This window comes from Mchenga conophoros, linkage group LG2 (assembly GCF_057382185.1).
Source record: "Mchenga conophoros isolate Kocher_MC1m ecotype Shallow Benthic linkage group LG2, M_conophoros_male_GT1.1, whole genome shotgun sequence".
Lineage (NCBI taxonomy): Eukaryota > Metazoa > Chordata > Actinopteri > Cichliformes > Cichlidae > Mchenga > Mchenga conophoros.
The window spans coordinates 11,010,880-11,032,947 of record NC_140527.1 but is presented as its reverse complement, the minus strand read 5'-3'; the positions used below and the strand labels follow the sequence as shown (position 1 = coordinate 11,032,947).

General features: G+C 40.7%; 1 protein-coding gene across 1 annotated transcript; it reads right to left on the bottom strand.

Moving 5' to 3' along the window:
- Positions 1-1,221: 1,221 nt before the first annotated feature.
- On the bottom strand, positions 1,222-21,423 carry ccdc69 (coiled-coil domain containing 69). The gene is made up of 9 exons (XM_085286320.1): positions 21,268-21,423; positions 12,401-12,464; positions 8,311-8,480; positions 7,680-7,767; positions 7,176-7,249; positions 6,153-6,254; positions 5,918-6,037; positions 5,156-5,253; positions 1,222-4,557 (listed from the first exon to the last, which is right to left on the bottom strand). Exons 1-9 carry the CDS (start codon positions 21,286-21,288, stop codon positions 4,389-4,391), a joined length of 906 nt encoding a protein of 301 aa, XP_085142446.1. The 5' UTR covers positions 21,289-21,423; the 3' UTR covers positions 1,222-4,388.
- Positions 21,424-22,068: the final 645 nt, after the last annotated feature.

Below are 22,068 nucleotides of genomic sequence, written 5' to 3'. Positions count from 1 at the left end.
TCTACTTGGAGAAATTTAAGAGGTTTATCCCTCAAAACTTTAAATACAAAAAAGTTGCAAAAAATAGTTTACAACAACAGGAAATTTATTTTGAGTGTCTTCATAGTTTTATTTTTGGAGATACAGCAATTTTTATATACTGCAGGAAAAACAAAAAAACAATCCTATGATGCAAATTTGCAAAGAATGTGCATGTGCATCAAAATAAACTATTTCCAGCAGTGCAATTCTAAGGCCTACAAGTAAAAAACTAAATTTTCCGCAAAAATGACGTCACTTGCGATAGTTCACGTTGATGTCTTTTTCAATGTGGGAAGTGTTAAGAACAGCTGATCGGATCGGCAAAGTGTTTCTGGAATATTATGTTTTTGTTCCTGCAAGCTCTTTTTATGCAATTTTTGCAAAGCTATATGTGGAAGGAAACCGTGACCGAGGACAAGCTGATGGCATAAGAAGTAAGTACAACTCCTCTGGTTTCATATGGAGAAAAATTTATTGTGCTAGCTTAGCGTTCAGGTTCTACAGGGATTTAAAAATAGCTACACAAAACGAGCATGCTGCTCTGACCGGCTTTAAAGGTTTAACAATAACAATGTATTGAATAATGACTTTAAAAAATAATATAAAATAGTGTGCAAATACTGATAACAGTGCAAATGTTTGCAATATAAGAAATAAATGAAAAATGTGAACTTTGCAGTGTTGCTCTGTGGTGCAGCTACGACACCATAGCAAAGTTTACACACTGTGTCTACTTGATCCACGTCTGACTCTGCGAACCCATAATGTTTCCACACCACTTAAGTTTTGTTTTTTTTTTACCTCTCTTTTCAACCAACGGCAGTCACTCTCCTGTCCAAATAACTTCTGCTTAGCTTTCCGAGCTTCCCTCGGGTCCTCTTAATTGTTGTGACGCGTGTTCGAAATGCAGAGCAGTGCGCTTGATTTGCCACATGGAGCAGCGCGAGAGTAAAGCATGAGGGAGGGGCTAATAATCGGCTCAGTCATTTTTAATGATCGTTGAAACCCCAGATCGTAATCGTGATTAAAATTCGATTAATTGAGCAGCCCTACTTTATCTTTAAGTTTATTAGGGAGTTTAACATTACATACAAACTGTTTTTTAAAGTATTTTCATTCTCTGTACGATATTACATCTTGATCAAATCCAAATGTAAGTAAAAATGTAATCTCAGATGAAATTATTAACAGCAGTCAAACTCAGTTACAGATTTTTATTTCAACAAGTCAAAAACAAAACAAAGAAAACATTTGAGTGTATTTACATCACGCTGTGAAAGCAAACCGCTTGACTTCCATTTGACTGCAAAAAGACATACTACTTTTTTTCTTTACATGTAGGAAAGAGAAGAAGAAAAAAATCTAAACTGTACAATATGTAAATCTCTATAAATGCCTGGTAAAAATAGCGGTCAAAGTGCTGGTGCAAAATACAGAGCTGTAACAACACTGACATTGTTTTTTGGCAATACAAACTTACATCATGCAAAAAAAAAAAAAAAGAAAAAAAAAAGGACAAGATAACAATATTTTTCAAATCTTACAAAGGAAAAAAAAATTCATCAACTGACTCAAAGACTGTATGCAGTGATTAGATTTCTGTGACTGTTCTTAAGTATTTACTTGTGAAAATTAAACTTTTCAAGCTTTAAATGTGCCTGTTACTGAAATAGACATTTTAGGAATCCTGCAAAATGGCAGATGCCAGCATGTTAGCATTTCGTTGTCTGCTAAATGACTAACAGCTTCACAAAGATGCATGGAAAAGGACACTTCAGATTTATGTGATTTAGATAACTATTTTAAGTGGTCGCAGAATTTAGCTCAATGTTTACATCACATCACTGAATAACTTAAAACAATAAACACCCAAACAGCCTGTCTGCTAATATTTGTGAGCTACTGTGGCTAGCTTGCATATTACCAGTTAGATAACACAGCTAAAAGGATAGATTAACTGACTAACAAAGAGATGTAGAAAGGAAAAGTACTGATGTTCTGTGGTTAAACTGCTTTAACAAATACACATGATAAAATGGTTATATAAAAGCAGTAAATATATCAAGAACATGATAAGCATGCTCACTCTAATATATTATGAACACAACCAGAACAATCTGGCTAAGCCTACACAGCTAATTACTGGAGCCAGCCAACATGTTAGCAGTTAGCCTACCTGCCACAATAGCTCACGGACTAATAGAGCAGAGTCAGTTGGTTGAAAAAAATAAAATAAAATAAACCTCACCCTTTAAACCATTCTGCTTGCTAAGGTTAAGATATGAATGTGTGTTTTATTAAGTATTGTGTGCTAGCACTCTGACATGTACCTTTTTTCCTGGGGATATTAATATACTAACGGGTAAACACACGACTAACATGCTAATAATTTACTGCTAATCCCTAATTGACAATAACAACCAGCACTGATAGCTCTTACAGAGGTGTTCACTGAAGCTCTGGTGCTAGGTTTTAACATTCAGCTAACATATCTTAATATTATTGCAACGCTTTCCAACCAAAAGACAATAGCATGAGATATTATGTTAGCGTGCCATATATAGCGTGTAATTTTTTTTTAACGACTAAAACTATGGCTGTTGATCTGAAAGCCCATTTAATGCTTTAATAACCTTTAATGCAGTTTGTTTTTTGGCTCCTAAATACTCAATTACTGATGCTGTACAATGAAAAGTGTGATCTCAATTGAACATCAAAAAAAATAGAAGTGCTTGGAAAGAACTGAGAGAACCAACTACAGTGTAAAAAAAAAAAAAAAAAGATCTGAACCTTCAAGCAGAAGTTTGTAATGAGAGAAAAACCTGAAAGACTTCCCTACAAAGCACTAAGCACTGTTCCAGCACAGGGTAGGTGTGAACTGGTGTCAGTATTTACCTTTCTATTTCCATTGCTCCACCCTACATCGATAACTGTACTAGTCCTTTCAGAGTTTAAACCTCTGCTCACTTTTATGTTTACTACTGGTGTTATAAAATACTACCTCGTGAAAAATAACCCACAGCCGAAAGTTACCAGTAGAAACTGGGGTGATTTACGTGAAAAGAAAAAAATAATTCCAGACAGAGCCAGCAGGTCTGTTGTTTCTAGAGATATCCCTGTTTTTGTTTTTTTTTTTTTAATTTTGTGGACTATTAGTGAAAGGAGCAAGTTGGAAATAAAAAGGATAAAAGAAGTGGAAAAACAGTCCCTGCAGTTAGAAAAGGCACAAAGGTAAACGCTAAAACACTAATAAACTGGAAAGCTATCAAGTACTAGTCATATTTTTTCTTTAGGATCCTCAGGAAGCTCATCAAATGCATTAACCATCCAAGTAAAACAGGCCTTTGTTACAACCCTTGAAACCTCAGAGGTCTCAGACTTTCTGGTACCATCAACAAACCTGGTTCCCAGCAGAGTCCTTGGAGAAAGTTTAATACGTTTGAACCTTCAGCTACTTCACGTGCATCAAATACTGTTCAACTCAGCAAGGCTCCAACTTCAGCAAAGACGCTCATGAGATCTTTGATCAGCACTTCGGCGTCCTGATGGGAGGCACTTTGGCATTGGCATTTGGAATTTCCAGAACCGTAATACCTACGGATACAGTGACTGGAGTAACAGTTAGTCAGCAAAAGAAATCAAATTAGTCAAGTTTTATGGCTTTTGTCACACGAAAATTGCTTGTTATTGGATGTAATTTATGAAATAAATTCTAGACTGATAATGGGCTGAAGGTTTAATTCAAAAAGGAAAGTCATTAATAGCTGAAGGCCTAGACCTGAAAAGGCACACCTGACGAAGCATCGCAGCATATGATGCAGGTTTTATGGTGCCACCAGGAGTTCTTGGACTTGAACTCAAGATTGAGTCAAGTAGTGGAGTGAAGTTAACTGATAACGTGATGTTACGGACAGAACGAGCATTTCTGTGCTGCCACGCTCATCAGTCCGTTTTTGCTCTGCAATAAAATAAAACTCTGTTCCTAGTATCTCAGTTTCATGCTTTCTGTAGCATTTAAACCGCCATCAAACCGATGATCGTCATTAGAAAATGCCAGAAAAACAAAAATAAACATGTCTCTCTGGCTCCAAACAGTTCGTGCATACAGCGGTAAACGCTCAAAGCTTTCTGTGATCTCAGAGGATCCAGAGTTGTTCAGTAAACCTCATCGACTGCAGAAGATCCGCTGGCTGCAGTGAAACTGATGTTCTCGTTGATCAGCATTAATGTAGGCAGAGTCAGAGCTCCAGAGTCTCTAACGTGAACTCGGAGGGTTGGTCACTCTTTCTGTTTGACTCTTTTGCTCAGTTAATGAAACCAGACGGGCTGCTAGTCGGAAAAAGATCCAGGGTCAGACTCGCAGTCGGTCATCTTGGCGTGACCTCCGGCATCACGGTGGGCAGGTGGATGGGCGGGCACGAGTCCCTGTGTCTCAGCTTGAACATCAGCTGCTCTTTTTCCTGAGAAAGCTTCTGGTTGGATGCTACCTGCCTCTCCAGCGCCACCTTCAGGTCTTGCTGCTCCTTCGATAGCTGCCTGAGAACAGGAGGAAAGGGAAAATTATTTGAGAAAGGACAAGGTGGTTGGGGACCTCTGTTACGTCTTTATGTTTCCTAGAAAACGGAGCAACAGACTGCACTGATCCAAGGATACTGATTTGTTTCGGCTGCTCTGCCTCACAGATTTTAAACTGGTGCTCAAAGTTGTTTTTAGAACAAATCTTCTTTAGCTTGTGACACTTGGAGTGGATGTAAACACATTTCGTAGCTCTGAAAGCTGAAACCTGCAGTACTTCAGCATAAAGTAAAGTTAATGTAAACAGAGATCAGCTGATTCTGAGAGGGTCAGGTGGGAACTTTGCTCAGGTTTGTCTGGTTTTATAAGAAATTACTCTTCTCTAATATTAATGAGGTTTTTCTGAGGGTTGAATCTGAAGTTAGATCAGTTACTATCACTAAATCAAAATGTGTTGCTCCTTTAGCTTCAAGAAATGCACCTCCTTATATTAAACTGTTCTAACACCAGCCCATTTTGACTGAAGCGCTCCTGCAGGAAGATGTTCCGTCCAGCAGGTGGCAGCACACTCATGCCTCTGCTCTGCTTTCTTCACTCTATTAAATATTCAGGCACGTACTGAATGAGAGTCTGGCAGTTGTCTATCCGGACCCTCAGGTCCTCGTTCTGCTGCATGGTGTGAACGATCTGGTCCTCCAAAGCCAAATTCTTCTCCACCTGAAAATCATGAGACGAGCATGAAGACGAAGAACGTCGCGGAAAGAACGAGCCCCACAAACACAAGGAAACGTAAAGACATTAAATGTAACTGAACAGGAATGAAATGGAGTTTGAGGTCAAAGTTCAGGTTTTCTGCAGTGTTCAGCACATGAAGTCAAACTTTTAAAGTCTTGTAACATCACAGTTACTACAAAGAGATGTCTTTGTACTAACAAAGTTTTTTTGCATTTTCTCTGCAAACTCTGGACTCAGGATTTTAAAAAGCTCATTTACCGATTATCTTACTGAGGAGGTGCATTAATTAATTATTCAGAGTTGTTTTTAAACAGCATGGGTCTAGAACTTAAAGATTTAAGGTAAATGGTTTTCTCTGATATCCACAGGCCTCTCTAAAGCCTGCAGCTTTCAGCTGCTATTATATATTTTATATAAAACCTTCTGAACGGATACAAAAACTATAGCTGACAATAAAAAAGAAGAGCAGCTCCTGCACATCTGAGAAAACTCAGATCATTTCCCATGAAACACAGCTCGCTCTAACACTCAGCATGTATCTGGTGTCTGTAGCTTCATCACGTCCACATCAGCTTCGGCGTCATCGTACGGACAGGTGACGTAAAAGCTTCACGCCTGCAGAAACTCTTTAAACATCATCACGTACCAGCGTGTCCATCTGCTGCAGCTTCCTGTTCTGCTCCTGCACGCGCTCACTCTTCATCTCAATCACAAACACCAGGGACTCCTGCTCAGACTCCCAGAATGCACCTGGGCTCCCGTGAGCCTAAACAGGATATTAAAGAGTTTTAATATTGTAGTTACAGGTGGTTTAAATTGATTTAACTTCAAACACAAGTTTAACTTTAATTTTATGTAAACACACACACACACACACACACCTGTATATTCCTCTGCAGGTCCTTCTTAAACATCGATTCTTCGACTCGTCTCTTCAGCTCGTTGTAAACCTGCAGCTCTGCCTTCAGCTCCTCCACTTTAGCCTGCAAAAACAAAACAAAAACACTTAATTCAGCTTCTTCCTGGTTACTGAATACATGAAACATCAACACGCTAACATCCAGAACAGCGCCCCCTACTGGAGTTCTCCGAGGGTTTCTGCAGGTATGTTTAACACTGCTGCTTACAGAAACTAATTCAATACCTTCAGTCCCAGAAGGGGCAAAATATACTCAAATATGTCCATGCAAAACCTTTGAAGCCTCAAATTCACACAATTTAAAAGGATCACCAGAATTATTAAACAGATTATTACTGTTGTAATTTACTGCTGTTTCTCTTTTTTCCCCCTAGAACAAACTGGATTCAGTGTTTTAAAAAAATCAAATAAAAACACTCATTCAGCTCATTGCCATTAGCAGGTGCCTGTGTGGTTCTCCCATACAGTTTATGCAGTTTAATAACCAAGCTAACTGACGTTATTTGATGACTTAGCACTAAAAGCTAAGCTCATACCGAGGCTTCCAAACACAGAGTCTAATATATACAGACAAACATGGAATCTTTTATATACAGGCTATGTCTTTAACTTTAAGCTCGAATTAGTGAAACTGAGGTCTGTATCATACAAACGATCTCCGCTCTCACCGTTCCTTCACATATTTGTTCTTTTCATCAGCTACAAATACTTGAAATTACAATTACCGCTTTTACCAAGTGCATCAACTGTGGGAACCATATCTTTTAAAATGTAGACTGTTATAAGAGCTTCACTAACACTTAATAATTAATGGGTAAAACAAAACAAAATTACTCACACACAAACAGGAAACGCAGACTTTGTGAGATAAATCAAGAATGAAATTAAATCTAGTCTTTAAATACAGAATTTCATTTACATTCTCGGCTGATTTTCAGACTGTATTAACAGACACAAAAACACTGCTCGTCGTTTCCACGTTTACCTTGAGAATGTTTTCAGCCGCCTGAAACTTTTCTGTCAGTTGATTTTTCTCGTGCTCGTTTCTCCTCTGCAGCTCTGCAGGAAACAACACAAACTCGGTTTATAGTCCCAGCATCACATGACCTCAAACAGGCACATGTAGACCATAGCTAAGAAGTTTGGCGAAATGTTTTTAACATCTAACAAGACTCATACAGGATTACTTTTTAAAAGTGGCTTCACTTGTGTTTGTCGGGTTCTTTTATCTATAACAGATATTCTAATTAGACAAGAAAAAAGAGACAAAAACAACCACAAAGACACATAAAATGACCAAAAGGAGACTAAAAATGACTTCAGGGTGACAAAAGAAATGAGAATCCAGTCTGCTTCTTAGTCATTTCCCGCTTCTTTGATCCTGGAGGTCTCTCTGCAGGAGGGGAAGTCTGTGGTCCCATAATCACAACTCGTTAAACAAATACAGCAGATATAAGTGTTGACTCTCCAGCCATCTGCTGTGCATTACCTTCCACGTGCCTCTCGTGCTCCTCAGTAGCAGATTTACTCTTCTGTTCATGCAGGATGTTCAAATCGGCCGTCGTCTCCGTTTTCACCTGGAAGTCAGGACAGATTCAGTTTAATAAAGAGGAAAATAATGAGACAGTTGGAGGGCAGGCGTCAATAAAACAGGACACATGAAGTCCCAAAAACCTGCTGTGTTTTACAAAGAAACTTGACTGGTTTCTGTGCTCTTTTAATCACTGACATCTTTTTAAAAAGTCTATTCACTAGTTTTCTTCTTTTTTAAAATCTTCTTTGGCAGAACACAGAAACGTGTTCTTGAGGGATGCCACCTTATTAAAGATGGCATCCCTCAAGGCACTATTTTTGGTCCTCATTATTTTCAGCATCACAACACTTTGAGTCTATATTTCATAAGCACCATATTCAGTATCACTCTGTATGCAGATGACAGTACTACCTGCTGTACCTAAGAGTTCCTACTCACTGAAAAACCTCTTCGGCTGTTAATTTCTGGATGGTAAAAAAAAAAAAAAAAAAAAAAAACCCAAAACAGAGAACACTGTTTATTTTCAATCAACAATGAAAATCAGTGATTCCAGATAATCAGGTCAGTAATCAGAAGAACATCTCACCTTATCGAGGATGCTCAGTACGAGGCCACACAGTTCTTCATCACCATGGTCTTTCAGTAACTCCACCCTCTCTGGGTTCCCATTGGCCTCCCTTAAAATCCTCAGCTGCCACTCAAACCGCTCCAACTGCTTCTCCAGACAGACGTCCGGCTCACCTGACGCACGTTTACCTGCCAACCGACACAAAAACATGACCTTAAGTTACAAACATGCTTTAGAGCAGAGGTTCCCAAAGTGTGGGGCCCGCCCCCTAGGGAGGGGGGGGGAGCGCAGTCATTGCAGGGGGGCGCGGTATGAAAAGAAAAAAAAAAGAAAAAAAGAATGCTTGGACACTGCTAGCTTAATGGACAGGGTTTTGACGGGGCTCCCACACAAACGCAAAGTAGTAGATGAAGCACACCGCCCTCTTCAGGCAGAGAGTGGAACTACAGACACACCACCATGTTCAGGTAGAGAGTGGAACTACAGACACACCACCATGTTCAGGCAGAGAGTGGAACTACAGACACACCACCATGTTCAGGTAGAGAGTGGAACTAAAAACACACCGCCCTCTTCAGGCAGAGAGCGGAACTACAGGCATTATAGGTTGACTAATGTTTTGGCTGCCGTGACAGCATTTCCCCAGCTTTTATGATGAATTTTATATTTAAAAAAAATATTTCAATAGAAAGACTGAAGAAATTTTTTTTCGTTTCTACTTTTTTACCTATCAATCTCCTTACGATTAATCAGAATCTGCGTTGGAAAAGCCACACTAAGTTCATAGTTTGTATGTCCTGTTTGTTAATGTGTTACTGAAGCTGTGAAGCACTTTGCAAATTTGTTTTTATGAAAAATATTGTAACGTTTTTCGGGCCTTCTAAACTTCACTTTTCTTGACTTTAATTTCATACTTTTTAATGACCGTGGGAATCATGAAAAAATGTTCTCTCAAGGTCTAAAGCTGAAGTTCATCCTTGCAAGAACACACGGTCATGAATCACACCTGTATGCAGGAAGTGTTTCTCACTGCAGTTCTTATTTGAACCCGTTGATTACAGCACGGACGTGCAGACACACGATCTGTTCATTCAGTTTCAGTGACGTCTTCAGTTTGGATAAACCCGATCACATTTCAGCTGTCACAAACACAACGAAGGTTATCATTAACAAAACAGTCAAAAACAAGCTGCCACATATTTTAATACCAGGAGCCAACGGGGCTTTCAGGCCTTACTTAATATCTGTATTTTTCTAATAATCCCAGTTCAAATTCAGGCGCAAACAGGTCGGAGCCTGTCTGATGTTTAGACAAAGACCAGCTTTACTTTGATTTGAGTTTATTCACAAGGTCCTGCAGCAGCATGTAAACACAGAAAAATGAGACCCGACGGAGTTCAGAGCAATAAAGTCGCATTTTTAAAGCTTTAAAATCCACGTGGAGACAATTTAACATGAGAGGAAGAGAAGATTTAAACTAAAACTCAGAGAGCTGAAACAGTGAAATTTTCAACAACAAAAAAAAAAAACATGAATAAATGAATGAATGAATAAATGTGCAAATATGCTGTTTTTAAGGTGAACTTCCAGCTAGTGATTCACAGGATGACGACACGTCTTCCTCCATCGCTGCAGTTTAAACGAGCGGCTCGTAAACAGGAGGAAATGAGGGTGCAGCGAGCGTCAGCGGTGAGTCAAACCTTCAAAGCAGCTGCTTGATTCAGTCACTCTGATAAAATCAGTGTGAGGATGATCGTTCAGAGCTCGTTTGTCACTGCTGGGAAACTGGAGCTCGTAAAAATGTGAATATTGTCTGTTTTCATAGGACCGTCACATGATTTGGCTGAGTAAAGCCACACACTGGAAAGCTGAACTGAAACATGAGACATATGGCACTACGTCATGTTAAACTCTGTAGTTTTATTCCATTTCATAGTTTTAAATCTTTTCATTAATAACATAAAAATATTTAATAAACCTAAAACAAGAATAATGAATAAGTCGAGCTTTGTTATTTGACGTAGATTAATTTCATTTTTCTGTTAAAAAGGTCACTTTTTTCCTGTTACTGCATTATTACATCCATTTCTATGGATTTGATTCTATTTAAGATGATTCTGCCTTTTTTGTGACATTTTATCTGGCTGACCGATGCAGGATTTTTAAGGCTAGTACCAATAATATTTAACTCATTCAAAGTCAGATATATGGGCCAATATTTAGCATAAAACATATTTGTTATGTGTAATCATTTGTAAGCCCTTAATATAAAATGGTAATGCAGTTTAAAGAAATTGTGGATTACTTGTTTACTCCAACCAGCTGGTTGTTGTTTGCTCCAAACAAGAGTTACCAGCTGGGAAGTTGCACAGCGCCCTCCGGTGGGCAAACTATGCAGCATCACTTGTAACAGGTTTGAAGGGTGTTTCTACAGTCTCTACTTACATTTTTCATTTTCATTCATCAGCCATTATTAAAACTGATACGGCAAGACTTAATATTGGCGAATATATTGGGCAAACTGTCTTTATTCTATTTATTTTGGGGGTTTTTCTTTACTAGCGGATTGTTTTTAATTTAATTTGATGTACTCTTTTGTCCATGTAAGTATTTTAAATTTGTGAATGACTTTTCTTCTTTTTAATTTACTTTAAATTGTTGTTTAGCCCTCTGAACTCTGCGTTAAAAGTGCTATCAGATAAATTCTCACTGCTGATCTGCAATGTACTCCAGGTTGTACCCAACTTCTTGCCCTATGATGGGATCTCCCTGAACCCTGAACTGGATAAATGGAAGAAAATAGATGACTGACAATAAGTCTGGGTTTAAAGAGAACTTTTTGAAAACTCTTATATTTAAAAAAAAAAAAAAAAAAAAAAACATCCATGAACTTGTTTTATGGATGGTTTTTTCATTGGTGACAAGCATGTTTAGATTCCCTGTTACTGAAGCGTAAAATAACGCTTACATAAAATAAACGCGAGGCTAAGACTAACAGGCTAAGTGTCCGGCTACGAGGCAGCGAAAGCAAGAAAAATGTTAATAATCTGCTCCAACTGATGGATGTGTCTGAGGTGGAGACATCTGTCCTGCATAAACAGAACTAGCCTAAACCTTCGACCCAAATAAGGAAAAAGAAACACAGTAGCATAAAATCAATGCTATGCTAAAGGCTCCGTTAGCATTCGACCTTTAAACTGTCAGGTAAAAAACCTGAACAGGTAAAACTGTAAGACATGTTCTGTTAGAGGGAGATAAAGGTGTCCTAACAGGTGTGAACAGACACCTGTAACGTTCTGGTGATGATGTCACTTCAGTTTCTGTTTATTTAGGAAAGGCCAGGAAGCATGACTTCTTTCGTCTGTCATGCAACAGATTTATCTGCGCACAGGCTCATTTTCGTCTGCAGCGCCTGGCAGCTTGATGGCTCATTAAAAAAAAGCCTTAGCATAAACTAAGATGGCAGTTTGTTATGTATGAAATGGTCAGAGCTCTTTTCCAGCAAGTTCTGAGGTGACTCGAAGGTTTTCCCGTTCCAGGAGTGTCCTGGCTGTGGCCTGGGGACAAGCCCAAAACACCGCGCAGTACAGGTGAGCATGGGATCTACTCTGACCTCCTCCCGAATGACCAAGTTCCTCACCCTCTTTCTAAGCGAACCTTATTTATTTTTTTAGAAAAAAAAGAGGATGAAACCAGTCATATATCAGCTGCTTATTTTCACTGGAAGTGTACAGAAGCAGAATTACAAAAATCTGTGTCACCATCTAAATACCAGCCCATTTACGGAGAAGAACACGCTGTAATTATCACACATGCATTTATCCCACCAAAAACAGAAACGAGAACTTCTATAGAAACAATTCTGTGACATCACTCAGAGAGGAAGAGGTCGGGTCTTTTTCCTCAGAAAAAAAGGAGTCTCTGTACTACTAAAATATGAAGTATGACTCTACGCAACCACAGCCACATTACAGCAGAGTGAAAGTGAAACCTCTCATCATCAGTCAGACTGATTCTCATGACATTAGGTTCAGAAAAACAAGAGAAGCAAACAGGAAGCGAAAGAAGAGTGAAGAGGAAACCAGTCTGCAGCACAAAATATACTCACCTTCATCATCCTGGCGGATGTTCGCCTTCTGAGTCTTCTCTCCTTTCTTGCCTTTGCTTTTCTTCTGATAAGACAAAAAGGAGACGTTGCAGTAAATAAACAGAGGTTCAAATTCCTCTTAATGAACATGTATTATTAAAAATAATCAGAGAATGGCATCAAACCTCTGGGATACTGACTTAAGTAGCAGTTTCAGCTGCACTAGACGGGCAAGAACGGGAACCCCCAAAACAGGAATGATTTCACAGCTGGAGCCCACTCACATCTTCTCCCAGCTAACATTGTGTGACTTCTTTTCCCCTAGTTTTGCATTTGGGAAGTGTCAGTGTAGCTACTGATAGCATGAGGCGATACCTGCACCCTGCAGGGGTTACACAGGTAGTCCATCTCCACATGTCATTAACAGGTGTGCCTCCCAGCACAGTCTCAGGAGCGTGGAGGAGACTCCTGGAGACGGGCAGTTACTCTGGGAGCTGAACAGGGCGGCAGAAGGTCCTAAACCCATCAGCAGGGCTCATGTCTCCTTTGTGCGAGGAGCAACAGGATGAGCACTAGGGCTGAACGATATATCGCATTTGCGATAATATCGCGACATGATCAAGTGCAATTTTCTAACCGCAAAGGCTGCGATTATACTCTGGACATGTCCAAATTCATGGGCTGCATCCTCCTGAGGCCGCATTTGTAGACCGATTACGTCACAGCGACGCGCCGAAGGCTGTCCAAATTACTACCATATCCCAGAATTCATAGCGCGGCCCAGCCAAACTCCAGTTTCCAGCAATGGCGGCCGCTACTAAGTTTTAAAATTACTCATACTAATCTTTCTGGGTCACAAAATAAACTTTTAACATATTTTCAGGCGAGAAAGTAGTTGTGTAAACATCAAATATCTGCTCGGTTTATCAAGATATCCCATATTTGCAAAAGTGCTTCGACGTTTTCAGAGGCGTCTGCTACCCACCAGCTCGACAGCTAGCCGGGAGCTCGAGGGTTACTGATGCGGCCGAGAACGGCACAACTCCCGGCACATCATTTTCAGATCACCGCGGAGTTTCGCTGCTCGGGTTAAACGTAATATATAAGTCACTTAGACAACCTAAAAATGTTATTGTTGGGCTTTTTTCAGTGTTTTGTTTGTTCGTGAGTAAATCGGTTTGGCTGAGATTAAAGTTATTAGATTAGATAAAATAAAACTTTATTAATCCCCCGGGTGGGTTCCTCCTTGGTTTTCACACAGCTGACTAAACGTCAAACAGAAAACTTATTAAACAGAAGTATGAGACAGTCGAGAATTTACGCCAGTGTCTGGTTATATTTTAGATAGCAAGAAGCAGACGGCCGAGTTTATTAAACTCCACCGAGACAGCGGTGACGCTAATCAGAACTAGACCGTCCAATTTCACGCCTTTAAATTTTAAAGGCGTGTTTGTGTGTGTGTTTATACAATTGCTATTATGTTTGCACTTTATGTGTAATGTTACTGACTGCAGAGATCAGTAAGATGTGTGTATTTTTTATTTATTAGTTTTATTTATTTAATATTATTTTTTAATTGAATGACTGTCTAGTAGTTCACAGATGTCGAAAAACTGAGTGTGGTAAAGCCACTGATTTTTTTTATGTATATTTCTGCAATCTGCACATTGTACTGACTTTCATTTTAATGTTTACACCAGGGTTCCTTGTCAGCACTTTATGCTCAGATGTTTGTAAGCTAAAAATAAACTATTGTGTATGTTCAAATATACTGTTGTGATTGAAGAAGTTAAATAAAAATGTCAGTCATCAATTCATGCATCACCTCATGTCATCATAACAGAGGTCTGTCTTCCAGGAAAGAACAGTTTAAAATTAATGTAATATAGTATTGGCCATACTATATGATGTATTGCTTGTCTTTGTTTAATAATACAGAAGACAAAGACCTTAAAAAATAATCGCATATCGCATCGCAATCGCAATATTGGGGCAAAAAAATCGCAATTAGATTATTTTCCATAATCGTTCAGCCCTAATGAGCACCGCCAGAGCTACAAAATGACCTCCAGCAGGTCACTGGTGTGAACGCCTCTGACCACATGATGGTGAGGTGGAAGAGAAATGCTGAGCAACTCATGAGAAAGGAAGATCTGAAACACTTTGAGTTTAAAGAAACCCGAGTCAGGGAAGGTTTGAGCTTTTGATGTACACTACCACCTGTCCAGAGATGAGCTTTGATAACATCCCATAATAATTAGACATGAAGTGAAGTGTTACGATCTGACCGAGTCCAGGTAACTAACTGGAGCAGGGAGTTTGTTATGAAAGCGTCTCGTTAGTGTCCACATGACTGGCGCTGAAACTTTCCCTCTTTTCTTTGTGTGTTACATAACTTCAGCTGCTGCAGGACAACAGACGGCTGTTCCTGCTGCTGAAAACCAAACGACCTGCAGCCGCTCGGGGCCTGCACAGAGACGATCCACCACCTGGGGCAGGTCTGAATCCCAAAAGAAAGATTAAAAAGACTTCAGATTGTGACAAGGTGCTGGGTGAGGAGCTACAAAAATATAACAAACGATTCAACATTAACACGAATGAAGTGCTTTTAATGTAAAAACCTGCAGCTGCACCTGGAAAAGGTGGAGCAGACAAACAAAAGGATCAAGTGATTTACTGAAAGCCTTCTTAAAAACTTCTTAAAAAGAACATAATCTAACTTAAACCAGTTTGACTGTTCTACCCTCTGAAGTATGAAACCATGAGAGGACAATAAAGGCTTTTATTACGCACTTAAGATAACTGAAGTAGAGCTTAATCCAACAAGACATAAGCTGATATAAAATAGATAAACGCATGTTCTGACTATGGAATAATTACACTGACAAGCTTCTAGCTGTTCTTCTGCCCATTATTATTACGACTAAACTTCAAGTTATTATTCTAATTTCAATGTCTCCCTCCATACTAGAGGAGAGCTTTGAGAGCCAGGCTGGGGTGCAGGAAGGTTGTGGGAGGGGCTTCAGAGGGAGAGTGGCGGTGGGGCCAAGTGAGTCTGGGTTTACAGCGAGAGGAGCAAAGATGTAATAAATAAAAATAAAAAAAAACAGATGTTGCTTCTAGATGGGAAAAAAGAAGCCAGCGTAGAAGTGACTTAAACATGCTTTTTATCTGAAGGCCACCAGATGGCGACAGACTCTGTAAACACGCCCCTGCTGAGTTTACGGACTCCGTCACTCGTTTCGAGTCATACTGAATTTTAAAAAAATATATACGTTTTGTAAATCTTGTTTAAACCCGTTTCAAAATACAAGATTATCTGTGGTATGGAAACACCAAGTACTCATCACCAGTCATTCACAATCACATTTGGTTTTTGGATGGCGATCGCAGAAACGCGCAACTTGAGAAATTCAATTCACAACAGCTGCCTTAGGGCGCTTTATGAGGTAAAGACTCTACAATAATACAGAGAAACAGAGAAAGCCCCAACAATCAGACGTCCGCCCTGACCAAGCATTTTGGCGACAGCGGGAAGGAAAAACTCCCTTACAACAGGAAGAATACTCTGGCAGAAGGGAGGGGCGGCCATCTGCCACGACCCAGTGGTGATGGGAGGAAGACACGCTGTGACATCACGTACAGCATGAACTGTGGAAACAGTCACCTGCAGGTGAAGGTGCATGTGTGCCTTCACAATCTGGCTGTAAATCCTTGTTTTTTTTCTTAAGGTCCATTAAAAAGACTTTCCCTGTTTTGAAGCATCTGTGTGCAAATACTGAACCCCTGTTTTCCCGCAGCATCTGTATGACAGTCATCACTGGATCTGTCAACGTAAACCGCCGTAAATCTTTCAGCAGCTCACAGGAAGCCAGCATCACTTCAGCGAGAGGGGAAAAAAAGGAACGCCGAAAACTCGTTTATCCCATTAAAGAAAGAAAAATATCGATCAGGATACACGCAACTCATTACTTAACCAGCATTGTTCAATCCCAGCAACACACACACACAAACAAACTCTTGCATAAGTTAGGCGTGTATCCAAACACACACTGAAATGCTTACTGTATTGCCTCACACCATCTTATTGCTCAAACACTGAGGCCAAACAATCACGCCCTAACACAAACACACACACACACACACACACACGCACACACACACGCTATATAAACACTTCAAACTCTGCTCTGCAAACTGGACACCCTCTTTATTTAAACTCGGAGCAGAAACAATAAATATCTCTGGCTCAAACACGTCGACGTGGACTCAACCTGAGGAGGAGGAGGAAGGTGGTGGTGAGGAGAAGCATATGTTCCTGCAGGCGTTGTGGAGGCCCTCACTTTTTAAAATGGCCATAAATCAGAAGCGAGATTCCTCTCCTGTGTTTAAACAACACTTCACCTCGGAGAAAAACCTGCCTGCAGAGAAACAGAGGCCTGGTTTCACGGAGCAGAGACCAGACTCTGCTCCCGAAACCTCCACCGCGAGGAAAAAACACTGATTAACAAGTTTGGGTTAAACTGCAGCAACTGAACAGCCGAGCGAGTAAACGATGAAATGCTGAAATGGTCTCTGTGCCATGAACAATCCCACCGGACATCCTCAGAATCAGCTGTTTTCTAAAAAAGAATTTTAGTTTATTCAGTGAAGCCGAGCAAAACTTTACCTTCTCGCTGTGAAGACTTTCAAAGTTTCACACTTTTTAAAGCTTTTTTGTTTAGCCTCCCTGAGACTAAAGAAGCCTACATGATATTTATAAGACTAGAACACATTTAAGCTCTGCTAAAACCAGGTTCACGTCCACTCTAAACACTAAACCTGGTTTCTGTTTTTTGACACCGACTCTGAGCATCAGCACGAAGGATCCATCAGAGCAGGGTGTTTGATCTGATCTCTGATAAATCACTGGAGCAAACTTTAAAAAGTGCATTCTGGGTAAACTTTCATCACCACGTGGCGGTGTAGCGTGGTGTGTGCTTAGAACAAGTGAGAGCAGATGAAAGGTCTCCATTTAAAAGATAAGTCAGCTGGAGGTCAGGATGGAGCTGCTCCTGCTCACACAGCGAGAGGTGGAGCGGCAGGTGGTTGCAGTGTTAGCAGTGATGCAGGTTTGATGTCACTGGTAGTAACCAGGAGAATGAGGTTGTGGATGAAAGCAGATGACATCAACTTCCTCTGGCGGTTGGCGTAGTTTAGAAACAGGGAGAGGAGTTCAGAGGTGCCTCCTAAAACCTGGACCCCACACCTCAAAGTACTCCTGAACAGTTTACTAGTTATACTTTGTTTACTACTTCCCGTACATACTGCCCTCTATCGGCTTTTTCTTACAGAGCACCGCGGTAACACGCTACTAAAGCGCAGCATCTGTTTTGAGAGACAGAAGTGACAACAACTCATCCAATTAAGACACAGCCAGAGTATTTCATAACTTCACAAAATTCTTTTTAGATCACTTATAACGGTTTATTTTGTGGGGTTTTCTGGGAAAAAGAGAAGATGTTTAAATTCTGTGTAGATAAAAACAGAATCCAGATATTTGTTATTCCTTCTGACATTTCTACCAGTGGTTCAAAGCTGAATTCATCAGTATTCATTAGTTCCTGTTATTTTAACTCATGTGGTGAACTGATAGTTTTACTGCACAGAGGTTACACAGAGGGGGAGCAGAAACCGAACAAGCAGAAGTGCGTTCAGGTATTCGAGTTTTAAGCTTCGAGTCCTGCCAACTCTTATTTCCAAAACATCTTCCTCCACCCACGTTACTCTTCTCCTGTCATCTTTAAAACAGACCGTCTGCTCTGTCTGGAGTCCAGACGGTGGAAAACTGTAACCTCTGAGAACCGCCACACCATCTGTTGGTAGAAACAACTGGACGGGTGCGAACGAGAAGACCAAAGGTGAGAAACAAACTGCACGCAAGCAGAGCAGCAACACGAGCGGCGTTAATAGTCAGAGGTTTGAATATATTTGAATAGAGCTGCAACAGCTACTGACATGTTTCCAACAATCACAGCTGTGGATTCACCACGAGGCCTTCACGCGTGTTTAGGATTAAAGATTTTATAAGATTCAGTCTGAGAAGCCTCTCTGACCCACAGCGAGGAGCGGCACTCATTACTGTTATAAAAACCTTTACAGGTCAAAGAAAATAAATAAATAAATAATCAAAATCACCTGATCAACAAGCTCAAAGGTCCAGAAAAATGTCCTTTCAGCTGTTTCCCTCCACCACCCATCACAAACCAATAAACACATTCAACTTTACTGTTGTCAGGCAGAAGCACTCTGGTTTAATCAGCCACCTTTACATGCATCAGATCTCTTCTCTGTGTCCGAGGCTACAACGAGTCGATTAAAAGGCTCAGTGGTTACTTTGTATCCAACTTCTTTAGAAACATCTCCTAACACTGAGCAGTGCTGATTTTCTAACACTGAAATATTTCTAACATTTTGAGTTATTTTCCAGTGTTAGAAAATCAGCACTGCTCAGTGTTAGCCATTGTTTATCTTCAAATCTGACTAGGTTACTTTTAAACATATAACACTGTCAAAAGTGTTAATTTAACACTCAACAGTGTTGTATTTAACACTCAGAGGTGTGGACCCATATAGACACTCTCTAGTGTTAATTTAACACTGGAGATTTTGCTGTGTGTGTTCACAATTTTAACTGCTGATAGAAAATCCATTTCATTTTTATTTAAAAAAATATTAAAATAAGCAGAAATGTTGCGACTGACAACAGTTATAGGAATCATTCATAAATCATTGTGGATGTTAGTGGGGAAGGTGGTATTTGAGCAGCAGTGTAAATAAGTCTACTTTAATCTGAAATGCTATTAAAGCCGTCAGTGTGAGTGTGGATTTCCTTCTCAGGCTCCGAGCCTCTCTGACACGCCTCTTTCTATTCTGAGCTAATCAAAGATTTACTCGGCTTTGTGTTATGCAACAGCATCTTCAGCCGCCTCTGCGATGGAGCAATGTGCCCGAGGCAGGTATTTAAACCAGGATCAACATCAAATTATCCATCAACTTCAGCGTTATCACTCTGAAGCTCCAACCGAAGGCTTCAGCTGCAGCTCGTCGATACCAGGAGCTCCATTAGCCGGATCAATCGGATGGAAAAGTCTAAATGTCTCAGCTGGTCAATCAGTCACACTAAACACAAAATGCAAAGGTAGATAAAGCCAAAACATCTGTACTGTCCAACAGCAGCTGGGGCGGTCCGGTGGTCCCCACATTAGCAGATACCACATGAAGTTTGGGAAATATATGATGTCATCACATTTCCTGTTGATTACTCGATGCTATAAAAAGTGTCGGCGTTTCTACGATTGTAGGTGGACATGAGCACAGACTGTAAATAAAAGACGGGCATATGTGACATGTGACAAAAAAATGTGCATGTCCCATCTCAGAATTAGCAGTTAACATCATTGTGCCACATAAATTGAGTCAATCCTTAAAGGGGAGGAGCTAAAACATCTTGCCCTTGATGCATCCTTTACCCGAAGTAAAGGATGCATCAAGGGCCAGTATAGGATAAATAAGGGTAACTTTAAATTGTGCAAAGTTACTCTAACACAGTCCAAAATCAAAAGTACGGAGCTGGAAACCTTTTTCTCTGAATCTCTGCAGAAAGCAAAATGCTGATAAACTTTCTCTCAGTTTCAGAAAAATGCTGCAACCTGCTCGCTGAAAGGATCAGAGAGGATTCAGCTTCAGTGATATCAAAGTCCAAGCCGGCGGGACAACAAGAGGCCCCGGACCTCCTTTCGGGCACTGTGTGAAGTTTTAGTGGCGCTGTCACTTTCTATCAATAACCAGTGGAAGACAACAGCTGGCAAACTTCACTTTTACCCCTGAGTGGGGCAGAATTACAGCCACAAGACGGGCGAACTCCGCAGATTCACACACAGAGCAGAGACGTATTAAGCACCAACAGCTGAGCCGCACATGGAGGTGAACAGGTCGACAGCTCAGAAAGTGTAAAAACTGCAGCCGCAAACTCAGAAACATCCCGACCGAGAGTCCGACACGACCCGAACAAGGGTTCTGCAAAGAAAGACGGAACAATGTTTGGAGTTTTCACTGCCATTTCCTGTAAGAAGTATCATCTTATGACCAATGTGGTCATCTCAGGCACATTAGTCCCACTCCAACTCTTCAAACTTTTTGCTTATGAGGGGCAGCCAATCAGAAGAAAGGATGAATTCAGAGGCCCAGGGAGTGATAAATAAGCATTAAATTGAACTGTGAGTGATGCAGAGCAATTCTATCAGAGTGCAGCGATAAAACCATGAGCAGAAAGGTGTTTTTAGCATTTTGTGCTCTGGTTTGTGCTGGATTGAGCCACCGTTTGTGGCCCGTGAGCACAGCTGGTTTAAACTGATGATAACTTCTCCTTTTAAATCAAACCTCTCAGCTGAGTGAGGCTCACAGAGGGAAGTCGAGCTCACTGCAGCACGTTTTGGTGCTAAAAGCTTAAAGCTGCTTTAAGCTCGTAAATAAACTCACTTTATCTGCACACTGGAGGATTTCAGAGAAGTTTCTAAATGAATGTGTCTGAGGTCACTTCTTAGAAAGGAGCATCGTGGGAAAACTCAAACTCAAGATTAGAAACAGATGTTCAGGACGAGGAAAACGCTGTTTTTCCCCACATTTTAGCGCCAAATCTCCACTTGCCGCCGTGTTTGTGACTCGGTTAAACTTGGGTAAAGACGATGCCTGTGCCGCGGACATACAGTCCGCTCCCCGCCGCTCATTCCCGGCACGTCTCGCCGCCGCCGACCGCCTGTTAATGAACCTCCGGCGGCAGAAAAACAGAAGACAAAGCAGAGCTGTGCCGGCGGGGTCCGCGAGTGTCTCCTGGCCGTGTGTCTCACCTTGCTCTGAGTGCAGCCCATTCCTCCTCCTCCGAGCTCCGCAGTCCCGTTAAAGCCGCTGATCTCCTGCTCCTTCTTCTGCTTCTCTGTTGACAACTTTCAAACACTCCGGAAAAAGTCGCATGAACGCACCGCTACAGCAGCCGGCTAGGAGGGCAGGGCTTACCTTTGCTGCCTTCAGGGACAATCAGGAACTCTTTCCACAATCATCTCTTTAAAAAAAGGGAAATGTCCGAACTTTTTTCCCACCTCCACTATTCAAATTAACATTTGACTACACACAAAAAAGAAAAATAATTTTCTCCACTCAGAAGGCAAAAGAATTCAGACACTACATTGTTTACAACAATTTAGCATTCGGACTTATTTTCTGTTACATCCACGGCTGTAGCATCGCAGTTCTATTTTCCCACAGCGTTTGAATGTAGCCGCATATCAAAACTGTGACATGCGCAGTAGCGACTCTATTGTCTATGGGAACCGTTATGGTAATGCAGAAAACTCGTGTGTAAGGCCTTAACCCCCACCCCCCTCCCCGCCCCCCGCTCAGCGGTTTATTTCATCCTGAGGAAACTCCTTCACAACAAAATTAATCTGAGAGCACCAGATAATCTATGAGTAATCTGAATTTCAACATAAAGTGAGGGTGTAATGGCTCTGAAACGCCCTCTGGACCTTAAATTACTTCACATCTTGAAAAAAAAGTATGTAGAATATGTTACTGTGGATGTCAAAATAATAATAATTTAAACATAATAATAATAATAATAATTTCCAGGTGGAAAATTCACACAAACGGCT

Excerpts from the sequence above, each read along its gene's own strand:
- ccdc69 (XM_085286320.1), bottom strand. The coding sequence starts at position 21,288 with ATGGGCTGCACTCAGAGCAAG. Across the intron at positions 6,038-6,152 it reads ACCTGCAGAGGAATATACAG|GCTCACGGGAGCCCAGGTGC; the intron begins GTGTGTGTGTGT and ends TATCCTGTTTAG. Across the intron at positions 4,558-5,155 it reads AACTGCCAGACTCTCATTCA|GCAGCTATCGAAGGAGCAGC; the intron begins GTACGTGCCTGA and ends TCCTGTTCTCAG.